Source organism: Micromys minutus (genome assembly GCF_963924665.1).
Source record: "Micromys minutus genome assembly, chromosome: 31".
Classification (NCBI taxonomy): Eukaryota; Metazoa; Chordata; class Mammalia; order Rodentia; family Muridae; genus Micromys; species Micromys minutus.
In genome coordinates, this window is record NC_137966.1 from 16,689,932 (window position 1) to 16,711,175 (window position 21,244).

At 42.0% G+C, this 21,244-nt stretch overlaps 1 protein-coding gene across 1 annotated transcript; it reads left to right on the forward strand.

Moving 5' to 3' along the window:
* Positions 1-19,984: 19,984 nt before the first annotated feature.
* On the forward strand, positions 19,985-20,926 carry LOC308440289 (olfactory receptor 1f45-like; the record flags this gene model as incomplete). Its single annotated transcript, XM_080942307.1, has 1 exon — positions 19,985-20,926. The coding sequence occupies one exon, from the start codon at positions 19,985-19,987 to the stop codon at positions 20,924-20,926; it is 942 nt and encodes a 313-aa protein (XP_080798433.1).
* Positions 20,927-21,244: the final 318 nt, after the last annotated feature.

Below are 21,244 nucleotides of genomic sequence, written 5' to 3' on the forward strand. Positions count from 1 at the left end.
CTTTTGTCATCCTGCTTTCATTAGGTGGTTGTAGTTTCCCATTGACTTTCATCACAGGACATGGTAGTATGGAGAGACACCCTAAGGAATCTCCTGCACTCCAAACATAATCCTTCTTACTTTTATTGTGGATAGGCAATCCAATTTCTCCATGGTAATCTGGATTTATCACCCCTCCTAACACTGTTACTCCTTTCTTAGCCTGTTGGTTTAAGGGTATTAGAAGCCCAAAATGGCCAGGGGAGGAGTCTGAGCTTCCAGTTTAGTGGAATGTTTGTTGTAGCTCCAGTAAGAGCACTTCCCCCTCTGGAACCAAATCTTCTAGGCCAGCAGAACCTAGAGTTGTGGGGGCAAGAAGCAAACATTTCCTAGCGGGTCACTAGGAGTGATAGTAAGTGGAACTATTCCCTCTTCCATCCCTTGATTTCTGGGTCCATGGATCCCTGGCTATGGGAGAAACTGTACCATATATCAGATGCTGATTCAAAGCACACACTTCCTTATGAAGAACTCTGCCCCAGCCCTCCATTCTGCTGCCATCTAATTGGCTCTGTAACTGTGTCTTCAAAAGGCCATTCCATCTTTCTATCAGACCAGCATCTTCAGGATGATGTGGAACATGGTAAGACCAGTGAATTCCATGATCATGGGTCCACTGTCACACTTCTCTGGCTGTGAAATGAGTTCTGAAGCAATACTGTGCGAAATACCATGACAATGGATAAGGCATTCTGTAAGTCCATAGATGGTGGTTTTGGCAGAAGCATTACACGAAGGAAAGGTAAATCTAGAACCAGAATGAGTATCTACTCCTCTAAGAACAAAACTTTGTCCTTTCCATGGAGGAAGTGGTCCAGTGTAGAAAACTGCCACCAGGTTGCTGGCTGGTCACTTCAAGAAATGGTGCCATATCTGGGGCTCAGTGTTGGTCTCTGCTGTTGGCAGATCTGGCACTCAGCAGCATCTGTGGCCATTTCAGCCTTTGTGAATGGAAGTCTGTGTTGTTGAGCCCAAGTATAACCTCTATCTCAGCCACCACGGCCACTTTGTGCTTGTGCTCTTTAAGCAATGACAGGGATGGCTGGGGAAAGAGGCTGACTTTCCACAGAATGGGTCATCTTATCCACTTGATTACTGAACTCCTCCTCAGCTGAAATCACCTTTTGATGAGCATTTGCATAGAACAAAAATATCTTCACATCCTTCACCCATTTAGAGAGATCTATCCACATACTTCTTCCCCAGATGTTTTTCTCACTAATTTTCCAATCATGATCTTTTCAAGTCCCTGACCACCAGCCAATCCATTGGCGACAGCCTAAGAGTCTGTGAACAATTATACATCTGGCCATTTCTTCTTCTAAACAAACTGAAATACCATGTGCACTGCCTAAAGTTCTGCCCACTGTGAAGACTTTACCTTCACCTGTATCTTTCAGGGTTGTCCCAGAAAGGGGTTGTGATGCTGCAACTGTCCACTTCTGGGTGGTACCTGCATAACGTGCAGAGCCGTCAGTAAACCATGTCCTAGTCTTCTCTTCTTCAGTCAGCTGATCATAGGGAACAGCCCGTGAGGTTCATGCTTAGCATTGTAACAGGAGTAGAAACCATAGACATTTGAGCAAGTTCTTCATGTAACTTGCTTGTGCCTTCAGAACCTTCCCAGGTATGATCACATATACACCACTTCCATTTGATAATAGACTGCTGCTGTGCATGTCCTACTTTATGGCTTGGAGGATCTGATAGCATGATGGGCAGTTCAAGTCAAATGGTAACTTGGTGTCCTATTGTCAAACATTCAGTTACCACTAAGGCCAAATAGCAAGCCAAGAGCTATTTTTCAAAGGGAGAATAGTTGTCTGCAGATGGTAGCAGAGCTTTACTCCAAACTCCCAAAAGTCTCTTCTGTGATACTTTTACAGAGGCCTGTCAGAGGCTCCAAACAGCATCTCTATCTGCCACCGACACCTCAAGTACCACTGGGTCTGCTGGATCATGTGGTCCAAGGGGTAGAGCAGCCTGCACAGCATCCTGGACTTGCTGAAGAGCCTTCTCCTGTCCCAGGCCCCAAACAAAGCTAGCAGCTTTCTGAGTCACTTAGTAAATGGGCCAGAGTAACACACCCAAGTGAGGAATGTGCCATCTCCAGAACCAAAAACACCCACTAAATATACTTCTTTCTTAGTTCTGTGAGAGACCAGGTGAAATAACTTATCTTTTACCTTAGAAAGGATATTTCTGCATGCTCCACACCACTGGACTCCTAAGAATTTCACTACTGTTGATGGTCCTTCAATTTTTGTTGGATTTCCCACCTTCTGATACGAAAATATGTTACCAATGAGTCCCAAGTGGTTGCTACTTCTGCTCACTTGGTCCAATCAGCATAATTTAGTACACCAATGTGATATTTTGTGGGAGAGACAAACTATCAAGAGCCCTTCTAACTAAGTTATGACACAGGGCAGGAAAGTTAATATATCCTTGAGGCAAAACTGTAAAGGTGTACTGCTGGCCTTACCAACTGAAAGCAAATTGCTGCTGGTTGTTTTTATGGACAGGTACTGAGAAGAAGGCACTTGCTAGATCAATAGCTGTATACCAGGAACCAGGGGACGTGTTAATTTGCTCAAGGAAAGAAACTACATCTGGTACAGCAGCTGCAAACAAAGTTACTCCCTGATTTAGTTTTTGATAATCAACTGTCATTGGTTGTCCATGATCCATCTGTTTTCTGCACTGGCCAGATAGGAGAGTTAAAGGGAGATGTGGTGGGAACCACCACCCCTGCATCTTTCAAGTCCTTGATAGGAATTTCTGTAATTCCTCCAGGAATATGATACTGTTTCTGATTCACTATTTTCTTTGGCAAAGGCAACTCTGAAGGTTTCCATTTCGCCTTCCCAACCATAATAGCCCTCACTCCACAGGTCAGAGGACCAATGTGAGAATTCTGCCCATGTCTAGGTATACCTGTTCCAATTATACATTCTGGAAATGGGAAATTACCACAGGATGTGTTCAGGGACCTACTGGACTTACTGTGTGTCAGACATCAGTCAAAACTGCATTAATCACCTGTCTTCCATAAACCCCTAACTTTAACTGGAGGACCACAATGTTTCTTAGGATCTCCTGGGATCATTGTCAATTTAGTACCAGTATCTAATAGACCATGGAAAGTCTGATTATTTCCTTTCCCCCAGTGCACAGTTACCCTTGTAAATAGCTGCGGGTCCCTCTGGGGAAGAACTCAAGAAAGGGTAACAGCAAAACTTTCAGGTGTTTTATCAAGATCCTTCCTCGTGGGAACCTGGCCATTCCTTCATTCAAGGGGTTCTGGGTCTGCAAACTGGCCCCAGTCTGGAAATTGATTCACTGGCTGGGAATGATTGGCCTTTTGCCAACATCCAATGTAGCTTTTTTTCAATTTGTTTGAGAAATTTGCTGCTTATAGAGATCAAACAGATACGCAGTAGGCTTTCTATCTATTTCATGCCTGGGAACACCATGACTGATTAGCCCGTACCAAAGGTCTGAACAAGTCGTGTCATTATTAAGTTTCACCTTTCCTATGCTGGCCATCACAGGCTATGTCATTACAAACACTGTTTTGTCTACACTGTCCATTATAATAACTATGATTACCTTGTCTCTAGAAATTCAATGCTGCCACCTGGCCATTATTACCTCAGGCCCCAAATAAACCCAGTGCATTGAATTCATCCAACTGAGCAGCAGCGTCTCTAACCCTAAGGAAACCACAAGGAAAAGGGCAAGAACAAAACTCTTCAAATGTGCTGGTGCCCCTCTTACCAGTTTGAATCTCGTAGGATTCATGAAAGGCATATCTTCTGGGCCTTTCCATTGTGGAGAATTAGATACAGAACTTATCCACTCTAGCATTGCAATTCCCCTGAGCCTTCAAATCCCTTCATCGACACTAAGCCAAGGGATATCAGGCATCTCCAACTCCTTTTCAGTAGGCTATCTTTTGATAAAGGTTTCAGCCAACCATTCAAACTTCTGACACCTTTTTTAACTGTGCAAGCTTCCATGTTAAATCCATAATCACCACTCAGAAGGCCCAGATCAATAAACTCAGCCTGATCTAGTTTTATGTTCCTCCCACCATTATCCACACCCTTAAAATCCATTCCCACACATATTTGACAGACTCCTGCTTGGATGAATTAGGAAACTCAGTAAGCTCCTTAGTAGTGTAGCACATTTCCTCATGGACAACATTTTCTACCTCCCCTCTAGGGGCCTGTTTTGCTTTGAGTCTAGAAGAAATTACTGATGGGCCTTGAGAAACATCAATATTATCTTGTCTGGCTTTTTTTTTTTCAGCAAAAGTCACTGCTAGTTTATAAGACTCCAAGGGATTAATTTCCTCATGTAAAAGGGGCATTATTTCAAGGGGTGGGACTGAGGGTACTACTTCCTCAGGTGGGGTAAACCCTTGAGAATCTGAAGACAAAGAATTCTCAGTTTCAACATGGTCCTCCCACACAAGCCCATTCCAAGTTAAAGGATCCCATTCTTTGCCAATTAATGCCCTTACTTTAACTGCTGACACCCTCTGAGAATGTGACTTGAATTTTTGCTGTAATTCAGCCAACCTTATAATGAGGGCTTCAGTTTCTGCAACACCAGCTCTATGGCTGCTGAAGAGAAGATTCTCTTCAAGGACACACTTAGAAACCTTTAGATTGGTTACTTGCATCTGAAGCCATTCTATTTTATCATACAGCTCATTCTTTTACTTAATCAGTTTTTCCAGAGATACTAACAGCAACATGCCATCAAATTCATTTTCTGATTTTTTTCTCCCAACTTGTAAAAAGCTTGGTACACTAGAACACCTAATTTGTTGCCAGTTACAATTGATGGAAACACAAAATTCCCTTAGATTATTACAGGAAAACACAACAAAGCAGGTGAAGGAATTGACCAAAACCATCCAGGACCTAAATTTGTAAATAGAAACATTTTAAAAATTGCAAAGGGAGATGACCCTGGGCATAGACACAAATATCACCAACAGAATAAAAGAAAGAGAAGAGAGAATCTCAGAGGTAGAATGTAACATAAAAAACATTGGCACAACAGTCAAAGAAAATGTAAAACATTAAAAAGGGCTTCTAACCCAAAACATCCAGGAAATCCAGGACACAATAAGAAGATCAAACCTAAGAAAGAAATTCCTCACCTCACATAATAGTCAAAACACCAAATGCACAAAACAAAGAAAGAATATTAAAAGCACTAAGGGAAAAAGGTCAAGTAACATATATAAAGACAGACCTATCAGGACTACACCAGACTTCTCAACAGAGACTATGAAAGCTAGAAGATCCTGTGTAGATGTCATACAGATCCTAAGAGAACACAAATGCCAGCCCAGGTTATTATATTCAGCAAAGATCTCAATTAACATACATGAAGAAACCAAGATATTCCATGACAAAAACAGATTTACATAATGTCTTTCCACAAATCCAGCCCTACAAAAGATAACAGATGAAAAACTCTAATGCAAGGAGAGAAACTACACCCTAAAAAAAGGCAAGAAAATAATCTTTCAACCAACCTAAAATAAGATAGCCACACAAACATAATTCCACCTCTAACAACAAAAATAACAGGAAACAACAAGCATTGGTCCCTAATATGTCTCAACCTCAATGGACTCAATTCCACAACTAAAAAAAAAAAAAAAAAAAAAAAAAGACATAGACTAACAGACTGAATACATAAAGAGGACCCAGCATTTTGTTGCATACAGGAAACACACCTCAGTGACAAAGACAGATACTACCTCAGAGTAAAAGGCTGAAAAAAAATCCAAGAAAATGGTCCCAAGAAACAAGCTAGAGTGGTCATTCTAATATCGAATAAAATTGACTTTCAACCAAGAATTATCAAAAAAATAATAAAGGATATTTCATATTCATCAGGGAAAAAATCTACCAAAATGAACTGTCAGTTCTGAAGATCTATGCAAGGGCACTCACACTCATAAATAAAACTTTACTAAAGTTCAAAGTATACATTGTACCTCACACAATAATAGTGGAAGACTTTAACTCCCAACTCTCAGAAATAGACAGATCATGACAACAGAAACTAAACAGAGGCACAGTGAAACTAGCAGAAGTTATGAGCCAAATGAATTTATAGAACATTTCATCCTAAAACAAAAGATGTCTTCTTCTCAGCACCTCATTGTACCTTCTCCAAAATTGACTATATAATTGCTCCAAAAAAAAGGCCTCAACAGATACAAAAAGATTGAAATAATCCCATGCATCCTTTCAGATGATGATGGACTTCTATAACAACAATAATAGAAAGTCCACATGCAAATGAAAGCTGAACAATGCTCTACTTAATGATAACTTGGTCAAGGAAGAAATAAAGAAAAAAAATCAAAGACTTTTTAGAATTTAATAAAGGCACAACATACCAAAACATATGGGACACAATGAAAGCAGTGCTGAGAGAAAAACTCATATCTCTGAGTACCTCCAAAAAGAAACTGGAGGGAGCATACATTAGCACCTTGGCAGCACACCTGAAAGCTCTGGAACAAAAAGAAGCAAATACACACAAGAAGAGTAGAAACAGGAAATAATCAAACTCAGGGCTGAAATCAACAAAGTAGAAACAAAAAGTACTGTACAAAGAATCAACAAAACCAGGAGCTGGTTCTTTGAGAAAATCAACAAGATAGATAAACCCTTAGTCAGAGTAACCAGAGGGCACAGAGACAATATCCAATTAACAAAATCAGAAATGAAAAGTGAGACATAATAATAGAAACTGGGAAGTTCAAGAAGGAATCAGATCCTACTACAAAAGACTATACTCAATAAAACTGGAAAATATGGATGAAATGGACAATTTTCTAGACAGATACCAGATACCAAAGTTAAATCAGAATCAGATAAGCCATCTAAACATTCCCATAACCGCTGAGGAAATAGAAACAGTCATTTACAGTCTACCAACCCAAAGATGCCCAGAACCAGATGGATGTAATGCAGAATTCTATCAGACCTTCAAAGAAGGCCTAATACCAATATTATTCCTTTTATTCTTCAAATTATTCCACAAATTAGAAACAGAAGAAACACTACCCAATTTTTTCTATGAAGCCACAATTATGCTAATAGCTAAACCATGCAAAGACCCAACAAAGAAAGAGAACTTCAGACCAATCTCCCTTATGAACATTGATGAAAAAAAAACTGAATAAAATTCTCACAAACCAAATCCAAGAACAAACACATCAAAACAATCACTGATCATGATCAATAAAGATTTATTCCATGGATGCAAGGATGGCCCAATATATGGAAATCCAGCGACATAATCCATTATATAAACAAACTCAAAGAAAAAATACACATACACCTATACTCTGAGTCAGAAGTGTCTCCTGTAACCTTAAAAATTCTATCTCTTGGAAACTTAAGATTAGAATACAACTGTCCAAAATGTATATTTTGAAGGTTTGTCTCTAGTTAGTGTAATGATTTTTAAAAACTGAAAACTTTAGGTGTGGTACATTGTTCTGTCCTTCTGGGCTGTATCTTGACTCAAGCTTCATGGCCTTTATGTCCTGTCTGTCATGAGGTTAAAAAGCACTCTTTTCTCATTCTTCTGCCAATATTCTCTACCCAAGCAGATAATGCCAAGAAACCCATGCTGTTCTCTCCAAAACTATGAGCCAAAATTAAACCATCCCAAGATATTCCTGCTGTAGGGACACAAAAGCAATACAAAAAGCATGTTTTTTAGGTTTTTTTAATTGGATACTCTCTGTATTTGCATTTCAAATGTTATTCCCTTTCCCCCATCCCTCCTCCCCCTACACTTGTCTCCATGAAGGTGCACCCTCTCCTAATCACCTGCTTCACCTCAGTGCCTTAGCATTCCCCTACATTGGGAAAACATGCCCTCACTGGACCAAAGGCCTCTTCTCACACTGATGTCAGATAATGCTATCTTCTGCTATATATGCAACTGGAGCCATGGGTCTCTCCGTGTGTGCTCAATGGTTGGTGGTTTACTCCATGGGAGCTGTGGAGGGTTTGGTTGGCTGATAATGTTGTTCTTCCCATGGGGTTGCAAACCCTTTCAGCTCCTTCAGTTCTTTTTCTAGCACCTTCATCAGGGTCACCTTGTTCAGTTCGATGGTTAGCTGCAAGCATGCTCAGCTGTATCTGTATGACTCTGGCAGAGCCCCTGAGGAGGCATCCACAGCATGTGGAAGTATCTCAAGGTTCCATCTGTTTGTATCACTGAGGCAATGGAACACAGTGAGTAACTCTAACTCTTTCTGCTTCCCCTGATATTATCTGAAAAGCAGACAGCAAGTAAAGAAGGAAACAAGCAAACAGGGTTGATGGCACATAGCTGTAACTCCTGGAGCATCAAGGCAGAAGAGTTATAATTTAGAGAATTACTCGAGATTCATAGTGGGGGAAAGAAAGGAGAAATGAATGGGAGGAAGAAGAGAAGGAGGAGGGGAAATTATTTGAAAAAAGCCCTTTCTTGTTTTCTAGTTCTTGATTTGAGTTGTTTTCTGATGACTTTCTATTTCCAGTCATATTTTGCTCAAAAATATTTATAGTTTTATATCACAGAAACAAACTGTGCCTATTTATGGCAGGAAGGATTTATGTTTGTATGGGTGGTTGTGTGTATGTGTAAATGTGTGTTTGTATGCCCATATGTATGTGTTTGTGTTTATATATTTGTGTTTTGTATCTGTGTGTATTTATATATGTATGCCTATGTAACTAATTGTACATTTGTATGTCTATATTTGTGTTTGTACATTTATATATATGTGTGTGTGTGTTTATGTGTATTTGTGTTTATGTGCATATGTGTTTGCATGTGCATATGTGTATTTATGTGTGCATATGTGTATTTATGTGTGCATATGTGTGCTTGCATATGTGTATGCTTGTTTTTTAAAACAAATTCCCGATGGTTTGATTTTATCAGTGAAGATTCAAAAGCCAGATGTTGGGATGAAAGACTGCTAGCTCAGAGAGGCAAAGAAAGCACCAGCTGACTTCCCTACTTCATTGATGGCTCAGAAGGAAAAAGCTCCTTTTTATTTTTCACACTATCTTAAATACAACTCAACACAAAGACATCCCTATCTTTTTCCTGGATTCTCTTATGTTCACTTCTTGTCAACTGCTTGCTTGCTCTGCCTCTTGACCTATGGTTGACATTACTTATTCCTGTTAACAAAAGCTCTTGGATTCAAGTCATGTATCAGAACTGAGCCACACCACAACAAGAAAGAGAATTTTCCTATTCAAAATATTAGAGTGCAAGATGTGATCAAATATCCTGCAAAATATGCTTGGATGTAGTATATGTGTGTGTGTTCGTGCAATCATGTATATTTTTATGTTTGTCTGTGTTTGTATATGTGTACTTGAGTTTGTATGTATATTATATGTGTGTTTGTAAGTATATATGTATGTACATGGGGTATGTGTGTGTTATGGTGGGTATATATGTGTGTTGCTGTGTGTGTGTGTGTGTGTGTGTGTGTGTGTGTGTGTGTGTTCCAGTTCATATGCATATAGAGGACCAAAGTTGATGTCAAGTGAACTAGTTACTGTTCTGTTGCTATAAAGAAACACTAAAGCCAAAGAAACTCTTACAAAAGCAAACACTTCATTAGAGCCCTTTTTGTAGTTTAGAGAGTTAGTCTATGATCATCATTTTGGAAAGAAGACAGGCTCAGCTCTGTACTAGTGACTGGGAGATTTACAACCTGATACACAGACAGCAGAGAGAGAGAGAGAGAGAGAGAGAGAGAGAGAGAGAGAGAGAGAGAGAGAGAGAGAGAGAGAGGGAGGGAGGGAGGGAGGGAGGCAGGGGGAGAGGATTCACCCCAAGGAGAGGGTCCAGGTGGGAATACATCTGAAGCAAAGAGATACAGTTCAATACTAAAATGCAGGTATCTTAGAGATTTTGTCTGGGAGGTAGCCAGATTAGCTTAGAGGATTAGAATAGTTTAATAACTGTTCAGTTATTGTGCATTAAAGCTGTTGAATATATCTTACAGTTTCTGTCTCAATTATTTGGAAGCTAACCAAGTTGAACAAAAAGCTGCTACTTTTCAAATTGCACTAACAACATTTAAACATAGGTTTGACTTTAATGCATTAAACTTTAGCCTCAGCAATATTAATATTAGGGCTGGAGAGTCAGCTCAGAAGTTAAGAGCACTGGCTGCTTTTCCAGGGGTCTTAGGTTCAATTCCTAGAGCCCACATGGCAAATCCCAGCTGTCTGTAACTGTAGGTAATCTGACACCCCCTCATATAGACATACATGCTGGCAAAATATCAATGCTTATAAAATAAAATAAATAAAATTCTAAATTAAAATGAAAAAGAAATTTTAATATCACATATATAAAAGATGTCTCTATGTACGTTAATGTGACATTTATGACTTAGGGAATTTTCAGGGAGTGTGTGGGAAAGTTCAACCCCAACTGGAACCCAAAGCTTGCATATGATTTCCAGCTTTTTTTTTTTTTTCATTCTGGAAAAAAAATCCAGCCATTTCAATCTTCACCAATAATTAGTAAACCCAGCTGTGATCTCCTCCTATGTCCAAGCTTCTGGTTTTAAAAGAGTGAAAGTAGCACATAGAGAAATACAGCCACACACAGTGAAACACATCAAAATGTCTACATCGTCCAGCAGGAACCCAGCCAAGGAAGCCATGTTATGACTCTGTGAACTTGGAAAACGGTGGCATCAACCTACGCTTCTTCCTTAGCCTGTCCACGGAGCTGTGACTGAAAGTAAAATCAAAATTCGGGTTAGGCGAAGCTGAGTGGAACGGAAAGAGAAGCAGACACTGACATAAAGCAAAGGTGTCTGGGGAAGGGAAAGAACATTCCAACTCAAAGGGCTGAGACACAGGGCTGAAAGAATGCCTATGAAGGCCCAGCACAGCCCACATCTCCAGGGTGCCCCCACCCCAGCAGTTGTAGTTGTCCACTGGTGGTAGCTTGTATAGCACCTGGTAATCCGTCCTTTGGGTTCCAGTTGGGGTTGAACTTTCCCACACACTCCCTGAAAATTCCTATGGGCTCTCCAAGTTTCAGAGTGTCAGCTCCCTTTGTCAGCTGGCTAGTATTGGAGACACGTGGCTTGCGAAGCTCTAAAGCCTTGGCTATAAACCAGAAAATATATCATATAAAACAATTTGTCAAAATTGAGCAAAACAAATAAAAACCTGCTGTGGGGGTCTGGTGTTATCTCTGTAGTCGAAAGTAAAAATGCACTGACCTTGTCACTTGACAGGACAACCATGTCAAAGTTTCATCTAGATTTCCTATTTCTATGGTGCAACTAGGTGAAGGCAAGGTAAAAACCAAAAAGGAAAGCAAAGTTAAGAGAAGAGAATCTGGACCTGTGACTGTGTGCCTATGATGTGTGGAAATCCACTGGGAGCTCAGGTAGTTTTATGGGTGCCACCATTTTGACTCATGCCATAGGGTGCATAATCTCAGATGGCAGTGGAGTCACATGGTTATGGCCATCATGATGATGCCACCAACCAAGGTGCTGACTACATCACTTGGCTGTCTCCATGTTGATAAGTCACCAGCCAAAATAGTGAAAATACAGTATTTGCTTATTGTGAGCTCAGCTTTTGATAAAATTTGCCCCATCAAAACACGAGTCTCATGGGGATATGTGTGTCTCTCATATTAAAGGTGAATAGTTACTTCTTTACTTAGCAAAATGCAGAGTTGGGTTAGCATGAATCTACATTAGGCAGCAGATCAGGGAAGAAAAAAGAGCCAAAGCAAAGAGTCAGAGGAATAGCTTTCATGGTCTCATTCAAAGAAAAGCAAGTCTACAATGTTTTACCTCAAATTGTAGCTGTGAACTCCAATAGTGCGCTGTCCTCTAGAGACACTTTGACTTCCCTTCAGTTCCTAGGGCCAAGTGTTACTGGGAAGGGGAACCCATGAGAGAAGCAGAGGGGAAGTCTAGGTGAGCCTATAGGTGCTGCTGTTATACTAGAAGCACAGAGAGGAGCTGGTAAGGAGAAAGTGACTGTACCATCATTTTCTCTCACAGGATCTGAGAGAAAAACTAGCCATGGCCTGGGCTGAGATCAGACAGATTTGTGAATAGTGAGTGAAGTAGGTGAGTCTTGGGGTGAGCAAGAGAAGTTGATTACTTCCTGTCTGGAAGGATTTATTTCTTTAGAACTTTTTTGTTTGTTTGCTTGTTTGTTTTTTAAACGCAGTTGTTTCCCATCCTGGCTATGTGAGAGTAAACCTCTCAGACTGGCATCCCTACACAATAGAGTTTCTTGCACTTTGATAACCAGCCAGAGTTTAAGCATCCAGCAATGGAGTTTTGTTTCTTGCACCACATTTTCCAAACATCTCCAACCAACACCCTCAATGGGCAGCGCTGTGTCAGGAATGTCTTAGCATTCAGAAGTCACCACAGACACCAGCGGGGTGATGGAGCAGTTCTCCACATTCACCTCCTATCAGTGATGTGTCTCTTACCCAACCTCTAGGAAGATCCTGCCACCAAGGTGCACTTTGCCATTCTTTCCCTTTCCTACCTTGGTCTTTTTGTACTAGAGGTTTCTGGCCTCTGAGGTCATTTTTTTGAGGAAACTTCTGTCCTGAGATTATTTTGGATATAAAAAAGTATCATTCACCTGAGGATGTGGAGGTCACCTTGGTAAGGGAGGGGTACTCTTCCTCCAAAGGAGGAAATCTAAAAACTCTATCAGCTGGATTTGAAAATCTAAATGAACCTCACAATTATTCAAAGGAATACGCTAACAAAGAGAAAGTAAGTTGGCAAAGCAATTTCTTTTTGTAAGAAGGGTATACTAGAAACCAAATAGGGCTGTGGTGGTGGTTTGAATATGCTAGACCCATGAAAAGTGTCACTAATAGGAGATGTGGTTTTGTTGGCACAGGTGTGGCCTTGTTGGCAGTGTGTTACTACAGGCCTCGGCTTTGATGTCCTATGCTTCAGATCCTCTCAGGGTAGAAGAGAGACCCTCCTTCTCACTACCTGCAGATGACAGTCTCATCCTGCTGCGGCCTTTGGATCAAGATGTTGACTTCTCAGCTCTTCCTGCACCATGTCTGCCTGGACACTGCATGCTTCCCAGGGTGATAATAGACTGAACCTCTGAACCTGTAAATCAGATTCAATAAAATGTTTCCCTTTATAAGCATTTCCTCACAGCAATGACACTCTGAGAGAGCTATTGAGCTTACTCAGCCAAGACAGGTTTTGTCTTCTGTGCCTGATGTAGCTGGCGACTGTGTCTCATCCCGGTGGTTAGAGCTCAACTTTACAATCTAATGCAATTGGGCAATTAGAACCAAGTGGAAAGGGACTGTCTCAGTTGGGATTTCCATTGTTGTAAAGTGATTCCATGATCGATGCAACTCTTATAAAGGACAACATTCAATTAAGAATGGCTTCCAGGTTCAGAGGTACAGTCCATTGTCATCAAGGTGAGAGCATGGTAGCAGAAACCAAAATGCCTAGAGGGGACCCAGGACCTCTTGGAGGCCCTGGTGAATTTGGACTATTGAGCCTCCACTAAGAAGTTCTTACTCTGCTAACCACAGGTGACCTCCCTAGATCTTAGGAATACACATTAAGAGAAGGTCAGAGGTAGCTCTCCTAGGCCAGAAAAAAAATTCTATACCAGCTTTGGGGTTTCCAGAAGTGACTCAGATCTTCCATCTATTCATAGACAAGAAGTCAGAGATAGTGAAAGTGATCTTCACTCAGACTCTGGGCCTTAGCCCTAGCCAGTGGCCTACCTGTCAAAGAAATTTGAGCCATTTTCCAGAGGCTAGCCTGCCTCTTTGTACATCATGGTAGCCATGACCCTCCTGGTTAAGGATGCTGACAACTGTCACTGAGCCAAAGCCTGACCATCGCCAACACCAGAGTGGCTCATTATGAGTCTCTCCTCATAAATCCCCCTAGCATGACCTTTAATGCCCAAACTTCCCTGAGCCCAGCTACCCTGCTGCCTGACACAGACCTCAATGGGCCACTGTGTGACTGCTCAGATATTTTGGCCCACATCCATGGGACCAGACTAGATCTTCAGGATTCCTCTTTGGTGGATTCTTAGGTAATAATGTAATTTACCAATGGCAACAACTTTATCCAAGAAAGACATAGGTATGCAGAAGCAGCAATGGTTTCAGAAACTGAGACTATATAGACTGAATCCCTGATACAGGGGACATCAACACAGAAGGCCAAATTAATAGCCTTGAAATGCCCTAAGGCTAGAAATGAGGCTTAACATATATATATACATACATACATACATACACACACACACACACACACACATATGCCACATCCCATGTTCATCTACAGAGAGAGGAGCTTCTTGGCAGCTGAAGAAAAGACTATCTAAAACAAAAGAAAGAGTTCCGCCCTTCTACAAACATTAATAGTGCCCCAAAAGTTGACCATTATCTATTGCCCTGGCCCGATGCCTCATTAGATGATAAAAAATGACAGATGGAAAATTCGTTCTATCCGAGGAGCTGGGTACTCATATGCTGAAAAGGTTTGTTGTTCCTCCAACATGGGTATCTAAAGGATGCAACACCTGATCAAACATGCACATGTCAGGGTAAGCGATGCCAGCTCCAAATATCATTTAAGTACTTAAAACTTCAAGGCCTGTCAGCTCACTAACACAGCAGTCAAAAAAAGTATTCTGGCTACAGGTTCTGTGGAAAGAGACTCAGAGCCTACTGGAAAATTGACTTCACTGAAGTAAATCCAAAAAGTTCAGATATAGATAGTTGTGTTCATAGATCTCTTTTCAGGTTGGACTGTTGCTTTCCCCACCAAGCATGAAACTACATCCATGGACACAAAGAAACTCTTAGAAGACATATTGCCAAGGTATGGCATTCCCCAGATGGGTCATATAATAGGCCAAACTTTGTGTCCAGGGTAAGGCAGGGACTACCCAGTATTCTGGAAATTGATTAAAAACTTGATTGTTTATGCAGACCCCAGAGCTCAAGACATGTAAAAAAAAAAAAAAAGATAAATAGAACCATAAAAGAAACCTTAACTAAATTAACAATAGATACTGGCGATGACTGAGTAACTCTCCTTCCCGTCCATCTCTACTGGGTGTGAAACTCCCCTTACTAGATGGGACCCACCCCTTCTGAAATCATGTTCAGGATACCACCTCCTATTATTCTTAACATACAGGCAGAGGTCATCATTGAATTAGAGGATCATCAGTTGCTGGACAATCTCAAAGCTATCCAATTGGTTCATAAATGTATTTAGCTTAAACTTTGTATTCTCCTCGAAACAAGTACCCCTTCAGAACCAGTGGGTCCTAATAAAGAAACACTGCCAGAGGATACTAGAGCCTTGTTAGAAAGGTCCCTATTTTATAAACTTGACCACACTCACTGACTTGAAGCTCCATGGAATTGCAGCGTGGATCCACCACACCCAGGCCTGAATTACAGACCGATTTGCAGTTGAAGCTGCCCCAGCCCAGCAAGAAGAAACTCATCCTGAGGACTCCCTCCTGCCTCCCACGAATGCAGCTCCTACCCAAGCCCTAGGGATACCATAAGGACTGGGTAATGACAACCCTGACCCTCTCTGTAACATATAATGGTTCAGGTCACCAATGCATCCAGACCTGAGTTGACTGAGCCATAGTGGTTATACTATGAGATAAAACTGCCCTATTTTAAAGACATAGCCCTGTTACTAGCTGTTCTCATGAGATTAGATATAGGTGACAATGACACTGGTCTAAGCTCTCTGTCATTACAAAGCAAACATTGTGATGAGCTGAGACAAACAACAGATACCGGTACAAAAATTAGAAAACAATCTCCCACCGCCAAGAGTCTCAGGCTCCATGGCAGAAGTATTACTCCAAAACAGGAAGAGCCTCGATCTACTACTGTTCATACAAGAAGGACTATGTGCAGCCCTCCAAGAAGAACGTTGTTTCTATGTTGACAAAACTTAGAGAGGGCCTTTTTTAACATAAAAGAGACTGGGGACTATTCATCTTATGGTCATTAGGAGTCACTATCAATCCCTCCAAACCCTTGAAAATGAAGTCTTCCTGTTACCAGAGAAAAGGAAGGAGTGAGAGATCACACCAACTCTCTCTTGGGTTCAAGCTCCATTTAGAGAACCTAAGGATGGACTCAAGTTACCAACAAGCCTGCACCTAGAACTAGTCTCCAGGTCACCCCTCAACACACCCATACCTCCAATTCACTCCCTGACAACCACCAATCAGGAGAAAAGCAATAGTTAAGTTTAATTTTTGCCTCCTAAAAGTAGCCAATCATTTTAAAGGACATAATAGCCTCCTAATCAGATGTGTGCCAAGCTGGATACCCCCTGATTGTTTGTTTGCCTCTATAAATACTTGTGTGAAACTGAGTTCAGAACTCACCCACCCAGCTTCCTGAGTCAGGGATGGCTGAGAGACCAAGCTTGACCTTGAATAAAAAGACTCTTTTTAGATTGCATCTCAACCAGCTCCTTGATGGTCTTTGGGGGTTCAAGAATGCTTAATAGGCACAATAAAGCCATCATTTGTGGAGAGATAACTTCAGTATTCTTACTGCCTTTTAAGAAATCTCTTCTATAACTTCCTGTTTGGGCTGCCACTTTTTAGAGGATGGGGGAATTGGGGTGGAGGTAGGGGTTGTCAGAGAAACCTTTTGTGTCCCTCTTTCTCAGCTCTTCATCTGCAACCATTGGTAGAGATGCAAAAGTAGCTTCCTTCCTATTACAGTGAGCAGGAGCATGGATAATGGGCTTCTACATGGTTCTTGTCACAACACAGACCATGAACACTGTCCCTGACTGCAGTAGACCCAAGATCCAAACAAAGCCCTCAAGACAGGCTAGACCACTGACATCACTGTGATCTCAGATGGCAGCACAACCCATGGACACCAACATGGTTCCAGACCATGGACATCCCTGTGGCCTTTGATGGTAACACAGACCAAGCACAGTAACACAAACCACATATAGAAACATGTGTTTCTGTAGAAACATATGCTGAGGTATGACTTTTAGTGGCAACATGGCTAATTTGGGATTTGAAACACTAAACTCCCTCACCCAATCCCCCAACCCCTTTCTTCCTTCCCCTACTTCCCTCCTCCCCAACTCCTTAATTACCCAACTCCTTCTCCCTCTACCCCTCGCCTGTGATACATTTTCTTCAACAAAGCCTCCTAATCTTTCCCAAAATAATTCACCAACTAGGGTACAACTATTCAAATATGAGCCTAGAGGGGCCATGCTCATTAAAGCAATCTCTCCCTCCCTCCCTCCCTCTCTCTCTCTCTCTCTCTCTCTCTCTCTCTCTCTCTTTCTCTCTCTCTCTCTATCTATCTATCTCTGTCTCTCTCTCTGCCCTTCACTCTCTGCCCTCCCTGAAACCCCTCCCTCTTTGCCCCTTCTGCCTCCCCATTTCATCTCCCACTCCCCCCTTCTCCTCCCTCTTCCTCTCTGTTTTTCTGTGTGCATGTGTGTGCACATGTGTACACACACAAAAATAGGCCAGAGTGCACAGTAGATGTCTAAGAAAACTTGCTGGAGTCAGTTCGACCATGTGGGGATTGAGCATTGGCTAAAGTCCTCATGTATGGTGGTCAGAGCCTTTAATTGAGCCATCTTACCAACGCTCAAAGGTCAGTCTCTTAATCTTAATAGAGAATTCTATATATCAGCAACAATATTAATTGGACTGGGCAGACAAGGAAGAAAATAATGGATTCTGAGTTTCTGTGTAACAGAGTATTGCCTGTAGCTACTTTCATATTCCACCATTTCCAATGTTACTACATCCTAAACAGAAACTGCATAATTCAAGTGACAGTATAGGACCCCAAAAAGCCCAAGGAAGAGAAAGGACAAATTGCACTCTGCTTGCGTCTAACGAGGCTCTCAGGGACCATGACCCTAGTGGCCATGGGAACCCTCTAAAGAGCTTGTCCTGTGACTCTCCCAAATGTCCTCTGGTTCTAAGGGCTGAGCTCCTGCTCCAGAGCTCCCACATACAGTGATAACACTACAACAAGTCCCCTCCCAGTCCTCTGGTGACTTCGAGGACTGCCTAAAGTCAGGTCAGAAGGACTTTATCAGTAACTGCATATTGGAGGTGAAGCCTTCCAGGGACACCCCTTACTTTTACATGGAGCCAAGGAAACAGTCCTGAGGTCACTGGCTGTGCTTTTAAATCACCCATTGTGACCAGATCCAGTTGTGTCAGGTTCTGGGATTTGCTGTGGGTAGTCCAGGTTAGCCCACATTCTGTCCATTCTCACCATCCTCTGGTTTCATTCTTTAGGTGCAGCTCAGTGCACAGAGCCGAGACCCACCTGAGGACTTGTAGGTGGGCTTTGTAGACGGGAGTCCAGAGCACAGCGCACTGTCATTTCTCCCTGGGAGTCGGGGATGAGGCTGGTTAGGTCTGCAGAGCAAACAGGTCAGTAAAGATATTGGTTCCGAGCACAGAGGAGGAGAGCTCATGTTTTCTCTAAAGCGACAGAAACGTCGGTGGTTCCAGAGTACTGGACATCTATGGCAATCACTCTGTGTGGGTGGGGGTATTTTCCTGGTTTTCATTTGTATTGTTAAGATAGATTATTTGTACAAAATCATAGTTTTTATGATGCTATTTTTAATGGAGAAAATGTAGTTTGTTCACAAGCAAATCATTTCACTGGGTTTTGCATCCCCTCTGGTTTTCCTGTCATGTGAATTCTATCCCTTTCTACTTTACTGTTTCTTAAATAGTGGGCATGAATTAATTTAAATAGTGTCTCTCTCTGTAGCTCTGGTTGTACTAGACTTGTGTAAAGTAGATTAGCCTCTAACTCATAGAAAGCTGCTTGGCTCTGACTTTGTAGTACTAGGAATAAACGTGTACCACCCCTGGTCTTATTTATTCTTTTGTTTGCTTGGTTGTTTTTTAATTTTAATCCAGATTTCTCCATTTGAAAAGAAATGCAGCTGGATTTTGGCAGCTGTGTGCATTTTTCATCTCAGCTCTTGGCATGCAAGAGGTAAGGTCAGTGTAAGCCTGGTCTGTGGAGCCACTTCCAGGACAGCCAGAAGTGTAGAAAGAAGCCCTGTGTATATACAAAAGAAAACACACAAAAAGAAATGTATTTTCTGAGTCTAGCATATTTCACTTACTACCTTAACATTTTTCTGCTTATTTTTCTTCTAATAATCTTCTAATTGTTTGTATATTTAAATAAAACACTGTCATGCATTTATAACCGCCATAATTAATTTGTCCATTAATCCATTTTTAGGCATGTATAAGAAACTGGACATAGCTTAGGCTGCTCTCAGATGGACTCTGCAGCCGATGACCTTGAACACTGATCCTGTCCTTCTGCTTTCTGCACACAGGGATTCTGGGCATGGACCCCTGCACCCTCCCAATGAACACTCCTCCATTTCTTAAGTCTGTAATTCTTAAAAACTACTTTCTTAAAAAACATTAGATGGTCAGTCATTGTGTTCATCTCCCAATAATAACCTTTTGAGGCAGGATTAGGAGAATCCTAGGGTCACCCTAAACAACACAGGACTCCCTGTGTCAAAGAACAAAAAGCACACAAAGGACTGACCAGGAACCCACCAACAGGAATTGTCATTACCTGTCCTGTGTCCTCCTGTGATGCTTCACAGAACCCAGGAACAAGCTGTGTCACTGAGCTATCAAGATGAAGCAAGTGGAAGGCACACAACACTCATTCTTGCGCTTGTTCCTTTGACTTGTTTCTCTGTTATTTTAATCATCTAGTCTTCCCCAGTATCCCCGAGTACAAGGGATAATCATCTTTGCCTATTTATGGTTCAATGAGAGACTCCAACCAGTCGAGTGTCTCCGAGTTCCTCCTCCTGGGACTCTCCAGGCAGCCTGAGCAACAGCAGCTCCTCTTCCTGCTCTTCCTCATCATGTACCTGGCCACTGTCCTGGGAAACCTGCTCATCATCCTGGCCATCAGCACAGACTCCCGTCTGCACACCCCCATGTACTTCTTCCTCAGCAACCTGTCCTTTGTGGATGTCTGCTTCTCCTCCACCACTGTCCCCAAGGTACTGGCCATGCACATACTCGGGATTCAGACCATTTCCTTCTCTGGGTGTCTCACACAGATGTATTTCCTTTTCATGTTTGTGGACATGGACAATTTCCTGCTGGCTGTGATGGCCTATGACCGGTATGTGGCCATATGCCACCCTTTACACTACACAACAAAGATGACCCAGAAGCTCTGTGTCCTGATGGTGGCTGGATCATGGGTCACTGCCAACCTGAATATCCTTTTACCCACACTCCTCATAGCTCGACTCTCCTTCTGTGGAAGCAACATCATCCCACACTTCTTCTGCGATGTGACTCCCCTCCTGAAACTCTCCTGCTCAGACACATATGTCAATGAGCTGTTGATTCTTACAGAGGGATCTGTGATCATGGTCACCCCATTTGTCTGCATCTTGATCTCCTACATCCACATCACCCGTGCTGTCCTGAGGGTCTCATCCACTAGGGGAGGATGGAGAGCCTTCTCCACCTGTGGCTCACACCTGGCTGTGGTCTGCCTCTTCTATGGCACCATCATCGCTGTGTATTTCAACCCCTCATCTGCCCACTCATCTGAGAAGGACACGGCAGCCACTGTGCTGTACACAGTGGTGACCCCCATGCTGAACCCTTTCATCTACAGCCTGAGGAACAGGGACTTGAAAGGGGCCCTAAGAAAAGTTGTCCAGGGACGCACTTTTTCTGTTCTGTGAGATTTGGATTGAGTTTGTTCTGTACCACATTTCAGAGTATAGCACAGTTCAGCAAACAGACGCTGGTAGGTTCAGTCACAAAGGAATTTGGTTCTTGTTTCTTAGGGGACTTAGTCACCCAGTGCAGGGGTGGATTTACTAAGTCATAGGAATTGGTCTTGTGTCGTTTGCTTTTAGCGTTATAATAATGGAACTCATCATATGGTACGGAGGAGCTCCACCACTGAACTGCATTCTGCAGACTTCCATATGAACTATAAATCTATTTTGCGTGCAGGCAAAGTCATTACTGTTTGTTCATCTGTCTTTCCTTCTGCC